Source organism: Lepus europaeus, chromosome 12, assembly GCF_033115175.1.
Source record: "Lepus europaeus isolate LE1 chromosome 12, mLepTim1.pri, whole genome shotgun sequence".
NCBI classification, from domain to species: domain Eukaryota; kingdom Metazoa; phylum Chordata; class Mammalia; order Lagomorpha; family Leporidae; genus Lepus; species Lepus europaeus.
In genome coordinates, this window is record NC_084838.1 from 19,949,464 (window position 1) to 19,963,056 (window position 13,593).

At 60.2% G+C, this 13,593-nt stretch overlaps 1 protein-coding gene across 1 annotated transcript in view; it reads left to right on the forward strand.

Moving 5' to 3' along the window:
• The window catches only part of WHRN (whirlin), an 89,523-nt gene that overhangs the window by 64,971 nt on the left and 10,959 nt on the right, over positions 1–13,593 (forward strand). The window contains 4 exon segments of the mRNA XM_062207702.1: positions 450–652; positions 1,629–1,665; positions 2,703–2,915; positions 3,613–3,822. Coding sequence (XP_062063686.1) covers positions 450–652; positions 1,629–1,665; positions 2,703–2,915; positions 3,613–3,822 — 663 coding nt within the window.

The following is a 13,593-nucleotide window of genomic DNA, read 5'->3' on the forward strand; positions in this document are numbered from 1 at the left end:
ACTTGTGGTAGCATTCCAAGCAGTATATATTGCTCTAATGGGAAGCTGGTTTTCTCATTTATGGCTTTAATAAATTAAAATGTTGCTTACAATTTAAGGTGGTATAAGAATGCATGCTTAGGGCTAAATTCTCAACAGTGTCAAAGCATGGAAGGAAAACGCAAAAGTCTGACCTCTTCCCTCTCCACTTCTACCCCCACTCCAGCCTGTGCGGTGACTTATCTCTGGGTGAGGGAACCCCGGGGGTGTCGCTGTAGACCCTACAGCTCTTGCTCGGGGCAGCATGGGCTCATGGACAGAATCGGGAGGCCAGCTCTGCCACTGACTTTGCTGTGTGGCCCTCAGGCATCTGCACGACCTCTCTGAGGCTCCTGGGAGGAGGAGGAGGAGTGTTGGGGTCATCGTCCTGCCAGCAGCCCTGGTGACTGTGTGTGTGGTGGCCCTGGCAGGTCGGGGACCAGATTCTGGAGGTGAACGGGCGGAGCTTTCTCAACATCCTGCACGACGAGGCCGTGAAGCTGCTCAAGTGCTCGCGGCACCTCATCCTGACCGTGAAGGACGTGGGGAGGCTGCCGCACGCCCGCACCACCGTGGACGAGACCAAGTGGATCGCCAGTTCCCGCATCACGGAGATCACCGCGAACTCTGCAGGGTCTGGCCGCTCGGCATGCTCTGAGCTCATTGTCTGCAAGCCAGGGCAGCCCCCTCCCAGCACCCCCCCACACACACACACACCTGCTCACTGGGTCCCTTTGCTTTGCAGGGCCTGGCCTTGGGCACATCCTTTGCTCCTGCTGGCCTCAGTTTCCCCGTGGGAAACAGAAATGCATGATCCCCTTCTCTGCTTTCTCTGCCCTCAGGCAAACCCCTTGCCTCACTCTTGGTCCTTCCTGGCCCCACCTGAAATGTGGGCATCGTCCCCCTGCCCTGTCCCCAGCTACTGCTAGTGAGGGGCCCGTGAGGGAGTGGGAGTGACAGGGTCTTGGACGTCACCGAACCGCGACGCATGAGCCAGGCAGCTGCACAGGTGCTGATAGTGCACTATGTCACCTATTGGGCCCCTGGCAGCTGTGGCCCCCCAGCCAAACACCCCCAGAGCAGCTCTTTCTCGCTCTGCCCCTCCCTCCCTTTCTTCCACCTGCACAATATGACGCCTTTGAAGATATCAATTGCCAACATATATTTTTTTAAATCTTTCCCATAAAAAACCGGGTCTCCAGCTGCTGCTTCACCCTCAGGAAGTCAGGCATCTGCACCCACTTTTTGGTGTGAAAGACATGGGCAGGAGCTGAGCCACCCACAGACTGCATCTGGGGCCCTCCAATATTCCTGTTCCCATCCTGCTGAGGGCTGGGGGCCCTGGTTACAGGGCAGTCACCCGTGCCCTTTGCTGGCTGCTAGTGTTGCTGGACTGCTCCTATGAGGCTGGAAACAGCCTGAGACCCCTCCGTGTGGCGGCTGGAGGCTGGGAGCCGCCCATCTGGCCAGGGGTTCGTGCATCCCCGAGGAACCCCTGGCCTGAGGCCGAGACACTGTGGTTTTCTCAAAGCTTCCCCCTGCCTGTCCCTGGTGGGAGCCGGTTGGGACCACTCAGATGTGCACCTGAACATGCTTGTCTTTCTTCGCAGGTTTTCTGGGGACCTCACAGCAGAGGGGACACACAAGGTAGGGCGTTCTCCATCTCGGGGTGTCGTGGGCTTCCTCACAGCTGTCCGGGTCAGGAGCTCGGGGCTGGGCAGCAGGTGCCGAGTTGACTTTGGCACAGTGACCCCTGTGAGCCTACAGTCCCCTGACTGCCCATGCATCCCCTGTCCATGGTGTCCCTGGGTGCCTGCGAGGTTCCAGTGCCACCCCTGGCTCCAGGGTTAATGGCAGAGAACAAACAGATCAGGTCCCTGCCCACATGGAAGTCCCACCCAGGCTAGGACAGAGATACACAAACAAAACACTGCTTCCCACAAACCGGTTATTACACAAGATGCTCAGAGCCATCGAGGCGGGCTGCAGGGGATCAAGAGAGAGAGAGTAACAACGAGGCCAGACCTCCATGGGGTGGGAGGGCAGAGGGAGAGGGACCCACCCCACCCCCGGTTGTAGCAGAATTCTGGAGCCGTGAGCTCAGCGCTGAGTGGAAGTTCATGGGATCAGAGTCTAGTGGGGGCAGGGGTGGAGCACAGCAGGTGCCAGGGCCCTGAGGCAGGGGATGGCTTGGCTTGCTGGCAGAGCAGAAGAAGGCATTTGTGGGAGGAGCTGGGAACTAGCGGGCAGCAGATAGGATGGTAGGATCACGTGGGATTGGGGGGGGTGAGGGCGTGGCTCCTAACCCGAGATAGGAGATGGCCCTGGAGGGCAGTGAGCAGGAGCCACACGGCAGAGGTGCTGTGCTTGTGGTTAGGAGATCTTTGCAGCAGCTCCTGCCATTGATAGAGAGGGCCCCGGGGGTCCCAGGGGAGACCCGATGGCGTCTGGGACACAGTTGGCCACATCTGAAGAGATGACAGAGGCAGAGGTGCTGTGTGGCTGCTGTGCCCTGGCTGTGGCCACGTGGGGATGTCCATGGGGCTTACTGTGTGTGCTGACACCACCCGGGGGCCGTGCAGACCGTGCCACCCACCCCTGTGTAGTGCTGCCACCGGCTTGGCCCGCTCCCCCAGCCGCAGAGCAGCTCAGAGTCGCCGGGCCTCTGTCTTTCTGTCTTTCAGCTGGGATTTTACAGGGGCCCGGCGGGCTCGCAGGTGACCCTGAACAGCCTGGGAAACCAGGTGCGTGTGCTGCTGGAGGAGCAGGCTCGGCACCTGCTGACCGAGCAGGAGCGCGCCACCCTGGCCTACTACCTGCACGAGTACCGCGGGGGCAGCGTCTCCGTGGACGCCCTCACCATGGCCCTGTTCGAGCTCCTCAACACCCACGCCAAGGTGACACTCTGCCCCCAACTGCTTGCCCGAGCACCTAGGAGGAGTCAGGCCTGGACTAACCCCAGACAGAGACTGGGATCCAAGACAGCCCCCCTCCCCCCGTCCCCAGGAAGCTGCCAAATTGGCGGGCGGGGGTGTGGTGACAGTGCTAATGCAGTGCCTTTCAAGGCTGAATGCATTGTAGAATCCCCCGTCCACCCACCTACCCATTCCCCATTGCTCTTAAAGCAGCGCCGGGCCCCATCCCAGGCTGGCCGACTCCTCTCGCCTGTGCACAGCGCCAGCCGGCAGGGCTATGCACAAGATCCCCAAAGGCAAGGCTGTGCCTCGCCTCCAGCTCTAGTGCAGCCGCTCTGAGGCCCAGAAGCGTCACAGAGGAAAGGGATGGGGTCCGTTGGGGGCGGGCTATATTTGGGGAGACTTAACAGAGTGAACGTGGCGTGGAGACAGGTAGCGAGAAGGGAGAGCCAGGGCCTCCTGGGGTGACACGTGCAGGCATGTGCCTGCAGGAGGCAGGTGACGCTGGGCCCCGTGGCCGGGCACAGGTGTTTGGACTTTGTCCTGAGGACACTGGGAAGCCATAAAGGGTTACAGACAGAAGGTCTGATGTGCGTTCAGGTCAGCTGGGGGTGCAGGGGGTCTCACCTCCCCTGCTGGAGGACTCCAGACTGAATGCCCTGCCCATCCCCCCCTCCAGTTCTCGCTCCTGTCGGAGGTGAGAGGCGTCATCTCCCCGCAAGACCTGGAGCGCTTTGACCACCTGGTGCTGCGACATGAGATCGAGTCCATGAAGGCGCGGCAGCCCTCGGGCCCTGGGGCCGGGGACACCTACTCCATGGTCTCCTACAGCGACACAGGCTCCTCCACAGGCAGCCACGGCACCTCCACCACCGTCAGCTCGGCCAGGGTGAGCTGCCCGTGCCCTGTCCTCGGCTCGAGGGCCAGGGCCAGAGTCCAGATTCTGGCTTTGAGTCTGGGTTCGAATCCCAGCACCACCACTTACCTGCTGTGTGCCTTGCCTCTCCAAGCCCCAGTTTGTCCATCTGTAAGAACCCAGTAGTTAACTGAGTGCCTACTGCACATCAGGGAGACTGGTGAGCAAGAGCCATGACCCTGCCCCAAGAGGCTCACAGCCTGGGGGCCAGGGGCGGAGGTTAAAAATAAAAGTCATTACAATACGTGGGAGGACCAGATAGGGAAACAGCAGCCCAGTGCCTGACCCCTGGAGAGCACTTGGTAAATGGTGGCGGTCAAGGCCACGGGGCCATGATTCTGGTTTTCTCAGCAAGCCACTCTTTGACTCTGGAGCCCCAAGCCCAGCCTGAGTTCCTTGCAGACTCACCAGCCCACCAGAAAGGCGCCAGGGCCCTCTGGGAGTATGGTTTCGCCCCCAGCACCCGGAAGTAAATTCATGCCAGGAGGCGTTGGCCAGGAACAGCCTGGGGGAAGGGCCCCGGGGTCGTGCCATGGGCAAGGTGGCATGGATCGGGGCCTGCTGGGCTCCACCCTGTCCTCTATGCTCTGCGATCACCCCTCCCCACCATCATTGGGAAGGGAGGGGGAGAGAAGTGTTTCTTAGCCACTGTTGCTCCTAGATGCTGAGCTGCAAGCCTCCTGGGGAAGTCTGAGCGTTGGACAGGGGCAGCAGAGGCTCTGGGGGTGCAGGGACGTTCAAGGCTACAGACACATGGCTTCCTGGGCGTGGGGGAGCCAGCAGCCGCCAGGACACTGCGTGCCCCTCTTCTGGGGGCTCCAACTCCCAACGTGGCTTTAGCTCTGGGGCTGGGGCAGAAGCTATCTTGAGGATCTTTACTCCACTGCCTCTATCCTGGCCACCCTGAGTCACCTTCATCCCCAAGGGTCCTCGTCCCCTTCCTGGGACGACCCTAGAAGTCACCACGCATCCCTCTAGGGCTTTGGACGAGGCCGCAAAGGAGGCAGTTTCATGTTTTGGCACAAGAAGGGCACTTCTGTGTTTGTTTTTAAATTTGACTTTCTGAGAGGCGGAGAGAGAGACCAGCGGAGAGATCACCCATCTGCTGGTTTGCTCCCACATGCCTACAACTGACAGGGCTGGTCGGGCCAGAGCCAGGAGCCAGGAGCTCAGTCCAGGGCTCCCACGTGGGTGGCAGGAACCCGGTCACTTGAGCCATCACCGCTGCCATCCAGGGTCTGCATTGGCAGGAAGCCGGAGTCAGGAGCTGGGGCTGGGAGTCACATCCGGGGTCCTTCAGTGTCAGGTGCAGGCATCTTAGCCACTAGGCCCTGCCCATACTGCGTCTGCGCTGAGCACGTGCTGTGACGCAGCACCCAGGCGATGGGCTGCTGTCAGCCTGCAGGGACTTGGCCCGTGTGTCCGTTTTCTCCTGGAACCGGCTCTGCTGAGATTGGATCCCCAGAGGTTCTTCAGGAGCCCGGAACCAGTGCTCTACAGCCTGGGGGTTCCCTTTAGAATGAGGGATGCGAGATCCCATGGGCAGGCCGGCGTGTACTCCAGCCTGGGAAGCAGGAGATCTGCATTTGAGCTCTGGACTCCTCTCCAGAGTTTCCCTGTGGTCTGACGTCACTGCTGGCTCTGGCCACGCAGCCAGAGCCCCAGGGGCAGATCAGGCTGCAGTATAGGAGGATCCAGGTGACCCTTACACCTGGAAAGGGCTCTGGGCAGGGCTCAGGACCCCCAGCCCAGCCCCAGCTCAGCACTGGCCCGCGGTGACCTTGTCCCAGCCTGAACCCCAGTGATGGCAGTGGGCCCTGCCCTGCAGGAGGGGCCCTTGCTGCAGATGGCGCCCCCTGGAGGCAGAGCTCAGAAAGGCCTTGCAATGGCTTTAAGAGTGAGTTTCAAGGGAGAGGCGGCAGGAGTGGTCCTGGTGCCTTCTCTGCGTTCTCAGGATGGGAAAGGCCCTGGGGACTTGGCAGTCCACGGCCCACCGGGTGGACACATCCGGGGTAGGGCTAGTCTAGAGCAGGACGAGCTCCCGAGAGAGTCGTGCAGAGAGGTCACTTGGCCTTGGGGCCTCGGTTTCCCCCCTGGTGGAGGAGTGCTGCTGCGTCCTCCTGCTGTGCACTGGGAGGGTTAACCCAGAGAAAGGACCCAGGCCCAGCATCCGGTGCAGCCGAGGGCGGGGGAGCCGCCGCTCTTTCTGACCAGCCCCAGCCTGCCCGGGGAAATCCAGCGAGTTTCTCTCCTGGGTCTGTGGACACCCGGAGGCCCCGGGAAGCTCAAAGCTGGCGGCCTGGCATTCCCCACTCCTGACCTGCCTCCCACCAGGCGCCCTGCCCGTACACCCCTGGGACTGTGCTCTGCCGTGGCGGGGCTTGGGCCTCCCCAGAATGCAGGCCCCCACTGAGCCAACAGGGCTGTCTTCAGACTCCGCCTCTCCTTAGTAGGCATGGCCCTGGGCAAGTCTGCCTTCCCTGAGTCTGTTTGTCCATTTGCCAGGTAGGGGTGGTCCCGGACCTGCCCAAGGGGAGCAGCCGTCTTCCACAGGCTCTGCCTCCAAGATGTGTGCATTTCGTTATTTTTTTTTAAGATGTATTTATTTATTTGAGAGGCAGAGTTACAGACAGAAGGAGAGACAGAGAAAGGTCTTCCATCTGCTGGTTCACTCCCCAAATGGCTGCAATGGCCAGAGTTCGGCCAATCCGAAGCCAGAAGCCAAGAACTTCTTCCGGGTCTCCCACACATGTGCAGGGGCCCAAGCACTTGGGCCATCTTCTACTGCTTTCCCAGGCCATAGCAGAGAGCTGGATCGAAAGAGGAGCAGCCGGGACAAGAACCAGCACCCATATGGGCTGCCAGTGCCACAGGCGGAGGCTTAGCCAACTGTGCCACAGCGCCAGCCCTGCCAGGTGTCATTTCTTCAGAGCCCTGGGGACTCCTCAGTGTCCCCCAGAAGCACAGGGTGCTGGTTGTCACAGGGAGGCCTTCCCCCCGACCCCCACCTGCATTTTCCTGCCTGGAGTAAACAGAAAAGGCCCTGGAAGGTCACGTGTGTTTTGCATGTGTGTGTGTGTGTGTGTGTTTTGGGGGCGGGGTTGTTGTGCTGTGCCCGCCCCTTTCCCTAATGTTTATTTGATGCATTTTTCTTTTTGCTTTTTGCCCGACCTTCCTCCCCAGGAGCGGCTGCTGTGGCTTATAGACCTGATGGAGGTACCGTCCTTCCTGTGGGTGGGCGTGGTGGGCGTCCCTTAGCCAGGGGCAGAGGCAGGAGGCCGTGGCCCTACTTGCTGCCTCCTTGTGATGGGGACCAGGACTGCTGCGTGGTGCTCCATGTCCCTCCTGGTCACCAGTTGGTTAGGTGTCACAGGCTCTGGTGTGAGTGTGGCCCCTCCAGATCCCAGCTCAGCTGCCCCTGGCAGTGTGGCCTCGGGGACAGGTCCCCTCTGTGGCTGCAGCTTTAGGATCTGTACAGCGAGGGGGATCATTTCTCTGCCCTGAGGCTGAGAAGCCTCTTGGCCTTTGCATATGCCATGTGCTCTCTCTGGAAAGTTCTCCTTCCCACTTCTAACGGCTTGACTACCTCCTCTGTGGCCTCCCCACTCAGCTCAGCACCACCTCTCAGAAGAGAGGACCCCCCCCAATCCTCTCCAGGGGCTGACTTTTACCCCCAGCTCCTCTAACCCCTGGAGCCTCCTTTGGTCTCTACCTCTGTCTCGCTGCATTCTCTATCTACTCAGTTCTGCCCAGCGCTGCCCCTGAACACAGCGGCTGCAGCCGTGCCTGCCATCACCACTGAGTCCCCAGTGCCCACCCAGATCCTGACCTGTGGGAATGATCCAGGCCTTTGTTAGCGGTGGTAGAGATGGAGGACAGCTGTTGAGAGCTGGCTGTGGCTCTGTGAGAATACTTCTCCCTCCCGGTACTGCTGTGAGCCCCACTGACAGCGAAGAGAGCGGGAGCTCAGAGACACAGCTGGCGAGTGTGGAGTCAGGATTCGAACCCGGGCCTGCTGGCCTCCGAGGTGGCCCAGGGGACCTGTGCTGCTGGCAGCGACTCTTCCCTGAACCTCGCCAGCTGCTAGTTAGCTGCCTGTCTCCTCCTCCTCCCTCCTTTGTCTTGAGTGCTTGCTGTGTGCTCTGTGTGGTTCCAGGTGCTGGTGGAACAACAAAGCAACCTTTTCTGTTGTAAATTCAAAGGCAAGCAGGAGTGACAAGCAGTGTGCAAGATGCATACCTAAACTCCAGGGACTTTTTTTTTTTTTTTTGACAGGCAGAGTTAGACAGTGAGAGAGAAAGAGAGAAAGGCCTTCCTTCCGTTGGTTCACCCCACAAATGGCTGCGACGGCCGGCGCTGCACCAATCCAAAGCCAGGAGCCAGGTGCTTCCTGGCAGGTGCAGGGCCCAAGCACTTGGACCATCCTCCACTGCCTTTGCGGGCCACAGCAGAGAGCTAGACTGGAAGAGGGGCAACCAGGACAGAATCTGGCACCCTGACCGGGACTAGAACCCAGAGTGCCGGGAGGGGGTTGGTAGGGTGATCGGAAAGTGGCACTTGAGTAAGGACCTGCAGGAAGAGAGGGAGAGAGCCACCCCTGCAGCTGGGAAAAGAGCAATTCAGACAGCCGGAACAGCGTGTGCAAAGGCCCTGGGACAGCGTTGTGCCTGGGCCAAGTCCAGGAGGCCCAGAAGGCCAGAGCAGAGTGAGTGTGGGCAAGGCAGGGGCAGGTGGTGTGCTGAGGACTTTCTGGCTTTGAGCGAGGTGGGAGTCCTTGGCAGGTCAGAGCAGGAACAGGCATGGTCTGACTTAGTTGTCACAGAATCCCTGTAGTTTATCACACGCAGGGATGGGCTGGTACAAGATGGACAGTTTCCTTCCCAGGAACCAGCCAGGCCCAGAGGTGTGTGGGCCACGCAGGGCCTGGGGCAGTGGTGCAGCCTGAGCTGCTAGGAGCCGTGCTGATTGGGCTCTGCAGGTACAGCTGCCAGCCCAGCCCCTGCCTCGGTATCTCCTGGGGAGGACGTATGTCACACACACAGCAGGCCTCAGCCTGGGGACCCCATGTGCCGCCTCCACCTGGAAGCTCCTCCTGCAGGGCCTGAAGGGCACAGGACCTCATCGTGGGGGCCCAGAACCCCACTGAAGACAGCCCTTCACCACTGCATATGACCCAGGGAGACACCCTGACTCCTCCCACTGTGTGGGGAGGGGCCAGAAGCTGTGCAGGGAGGCACAGCAAGGATTGGTGACCCCGTGTCCCCAACAGCTGTGTGCATCTGGCAGGGGAGAGCTCGAGGCCACCCTCAGTGTGGTTGTCCCACCCCGGGTGCCAGGTTCCGGCCTGCGACACCCCTGTCCACGCAAAGTTTTGCTGCAGTAGCGCTGGGTAGCAGACAACGTCAGAATCTCTGTGGACAGCAAGCAAAAGCCTTTCTTTCTCAGGGCCCGATCCCTTCCCTCGTGGAGCTCCTAGGCTTTTAAAACTCATTCGTTCATTCATTCTCCATTCATTCATTTTGGTATTGGAGAGACAGAGAGAGCCCCCATCCGCTGGGTCTCTCCCCCTGTTGCCCGCAGCAGCTGGAGCTGGATTGAGGCCACAGCTGGGAGCCTGGGACTCATGCCCAGCCTCCCACGTGGATGGCAGGAACCCAAGTCCTCGAGCCGTCACTGCTGCCTCCCATGGTTTGCAAGAGCAAGAGACTGGGGTCAGGAGCCAGAGCCCAGTGTCAAAGCCAGGTTCTGCAGTGTGGGACACCAGTGTCTGCACTGTGAGGCCAGCGCCTGTCTGCCGTTCAGTCCCCGCTGGGACACTTGGCACACACTTCTCCCTCTGCCCGACTTTCCCATCCCCAGGACATGGGGAGAGAGGGCAGGGGCCTCCTCTTTCTCCTGGCACGGGGTAGAGGCCTGGGGAGTGTGGAGTGGAGCCACCCCCCAGCTACCTGCAGGCTCACCTCTGACCTCTCGCCTCCCACACTGTAGGAAAGTCCCCTTGGCTCTGGCGTGCAGTCGGGCTGGCTGCCAGTGACCAGATGTCCCGGCCATGGCTTCGGTCTCACCCGCGCTCCCTGGCTCGTGCTGTGCGGTTGGCTGTCCCTGCTTAGACGCGGCTCATTCCGCAGCCAGGGTCCCCCAGACCAGATGCAGTCAATGAAAGGAACGCTGCTGCTGCTTCCTCCACCAGCAGATCGGGTTTGTTTCCATGTGTGGAGCAGAGTCAGCCTGGGGCCCCTCTGCCGCCTCCAGGCAGTATTTCTCGCCAAGAGGTGGTGGCCAGGACAGCGGGCAGAGAACGGCCTGCACGACGTGGCTTGAGTTCGTCTGGTGTGAGCAGGCCCGTGGCAGAAGGGCTCTGGACCCCTACCCTCTGGCTTCTGCCCTCCAGACTAGTAGCCCTCTCAAGCAAGTGACCAGGCCCTCCAGGCCTCAGCTTGCACATCTGTGCAGTGGGCTGTTGGGACCAGACATCTGTGTGTTGAGAGGAAGCGTCTCTGGGAGGAGGGATGTGTGGCTGTGGGATGTGTGAGGGTCAATTCTGTGGCTGGAAGAGGGCAAAGGGTTGTGGAGGACTAGGGATTGTCAAGGTCAAAGCCAGCCTTAAACCTTGGTGAGGTCAGGGTGTGGCAGCTGGGTGGAGCCCTGCTCTTGACCTCAGGCGTCTTCTACCTGCACTTGAAAGGTTTTGTGCTCCAGGCCCCTCCTGTGCCTGGAAAGAGGCTCCCAGGGCCTGCCCAAGGGTGTGGGGTGGGGCCCGTGCCCCTGAAGGCCTGGGTCTGCCTCCCTCCTCCTGCCCCCCATAGGAAGGTGAAAATCGGGCCTGACAAGGCTATCAGGACTTGGCTCCATCCGCTTCCTCCCGTGCGGCCTCTGCGCCTCCCTCCTTGTGGGGAAGCCCAGGCCTGGCTCGGGCCCCTTTAGCTGCCATGTGCCTGATCCCCAGACAGCACTTTCCAGAAACAGGGAGCAGAGTATCCGGGCCTTCTCCCGCCTCCTGGGCCTTCTCCCGCCTCCTGGCCTCCTGCGTTCTGAGCGCGGCCCCCCATGGATGGGCTTAGAGAGCCTCTGCTGGCCAGGCCTCTCCCAGGAGCACAGGGCAGGGTGGGAGGAGACTGCATCTGTGATTTCATTCACTCCTTTGTTCAGCCACTCCTCCCAGTATGCAGCAAGTGCCTGTCAGGTGCCTCCTGCCCAGCGGGGGCGCTCAGCCTCCGCTCCGGCCTCAGGACAGCTACTGGAGGAGCAGCCTCAGGTGAAGTCAGCCGCGTAATTCACCTGATGACCCTGGGGTGTCCCGGAGAGATGCTCAGGCGAGATGGGAAATAGGGCACCGGCCAGGCAGCGGACGAGGTGAGGCGGCTTCAGGGTGACTGAGCTGGGAGACACATGGCCACTTGGAGGAACCGAAGAGGTCAGAGGGGCCACCATGCCAGCGGGGATGGGAAGAGGGCAAAGGTCAGGGACAGGAGGTATCAGGGACCTGCATTCTGTCTGAAGCCATGGGACACCGCCCGTGGTCCTCCATAAGGAGGTGGCCAGGTCCTGTGTTTGTGTCTTTCCTAAGCCTCCCCGGTACATGGGGAGTGCTGAGGGGCGAGGTGAATGGGATCCCCTGGCGCAGGGAGGACTGGTACTACCGTCCAGGTGTGCAGGTGCATTGCCGATGGACTGACCCCACGTGCCCCACCCAGGAAGCTGCCCAGTGCCCAGGAGGAGCTGAGCAAGGCTGGAGGGTGCCCACCGCCCTCTCCATCCCAGGTGCACCTGACCCTTGTACCGCCACATCCATGTTAGCCACAGGCATGGATGGCCCTCAGGGTCACCCTGGCTTTACCTTGGCTGGAGTCTGAATAGGATTCCACCAGTACCTTGCTTTAAAAAACAACAACAACAACAACAAACCACAAACTTTTATTTGATTATTCGTATTTATTTGAAAGAGACTTTCCATCCACTGGTTCACTCCCCCCAAATGCCTGCAAGAGGCAGGCTGGAGCCAGGAACCCCATCTGGGTCTTCCATATAGGTGGGAGAGAGCTAAGTAGTTGAGCCATCCCCACAGTCTCCCAGGTTGTGCATTGATTAGCAAGAAGCTAGAAATGGAAGCAGCGCCAAGTCCTTCCATATGGGATGCTGGTGCCCCACGTGGCATCTTAGCCACTGCACGAAACCCCGCCCCCAGTAGTTTGCTTTCTCTACAGGGGTTTGTGGGACACCTGCCTCCCAGGGGAGGTCCTGGGATGCTTCGAGCTGTTTCCACCAGAGAGCCAAGGCCATGGCACTTCTGCACGTGGCTGCCCTGCACCTCCCACGGCTGTCAAACGAGGGAGTTGGTCTGAGCCTGGCTCAAGACTTGGTTCTTCTCTGCTTTTGTGTCATGGAGCCCTGTGGCCGGCTGGTGAAGCCCTGGCCCTCCCCTCAGAAAAAACAGTTTTAAATGTTTAAAAAAGAACCAAAACACCTCAGTCAGCCATAAATCCAGCCATCTAAAATCACGGTAGACATCAGTGGGTCATCTTGAGGTTTACATGAACAGTACAAAATGACCATAGAACAAGCTGCACTTTCAACAAATTAAAATACTTAGATTGACAAAGGGAAGAACCATATAATGAAATAGTTTTGTTTTGTTTTTGTTTTTTTTAAGATTGATTTATTTGAAAGGCAGAGTTAGAGACAGAGAGAACACTTCCATCCTCTGGTTCACGGCCTCCCTGGGGTGAGAACAGCCGGAGCCAGGAGCCAGGAGCCGCTTTCAGGTCTCCCATGTGGGTGTGGGGCACAAGCACTTGGGCCACCTTCCGCTGCTTTCTCAGGCACATTAGCAGGGAGCTGGATCGGAAGAGGAGCAGCTGGGACTCGAGCCAGCGCCCGTACGGGATGCCGGCGTCACCTCCGTGCCACGCGCTCAGCCCCTGAAATGCTGTTTCCAACATGACGGAGCACCTGTCGTCCAGGCTGCTTAGCGAGCACGCCAGGGGCCAAGGTGGGGCCGGGTCAGTGTCATCCTGAAGCCTTGGCGAGCGGCCGTGGGCCCTGGCCGCATCTGTGACGACTGCGCCGCAGTCAGGAAGCCCCTCTGTCCCCTCATGAGAGCTGTGTGGAAATGCATTGGCGCCGTTCGCCCACCACACCAGCTCTCGGGCCCCTGCCCCCGCCCCCCTGAGCTCCGCTTTCCTGCGGCCCTGACTGCCTGGAGGTTCTGGGTCATGTTCTCCCCAGCCAGTGACCTCCTTTTCCTGACCGTGGCAGTCTGCGTCATAGCCGAGGGAGGAGCATCTGGTCAGCCGTGACACAGGTCTCCTGTGACAGCAGTGACCCCGCCCTGGCCCCGGAAGCTTCCTGGAGACCCTTCTGCTTTACTGGCTTGGTGCTAAGTACAGCAGACAGTCTGTGGGACGTCAAGTGCCGCCCCCATGGCGGGGGCGGGGGGAGGAGCTCAGCCACACCTGCTCCCAGGCTGCCCCTCTGACCTTGCCTTTCACTAGCCAGCTCCCAGCCCCACTGTGTGCTTGGAGAAGTTGGAGGGGGGAAACAGTGATCCCCTCTCTCTGCCAACATGGCTGTCATCCCAGGGTCTGGTCCCACAAAGTCCTCCAGCTCCCTGACGGCCACCCCTTGGCTCTGGGCAGCCCCACTGTCCCCAGGAATCTGGGCCCACACAGGGGACCTTCCAGAAGCTTTGTGCCTCAGTTTCCCCATAGACAGAGTGGGGGATGGGCTAGCTCTCCCAGAGCTCTC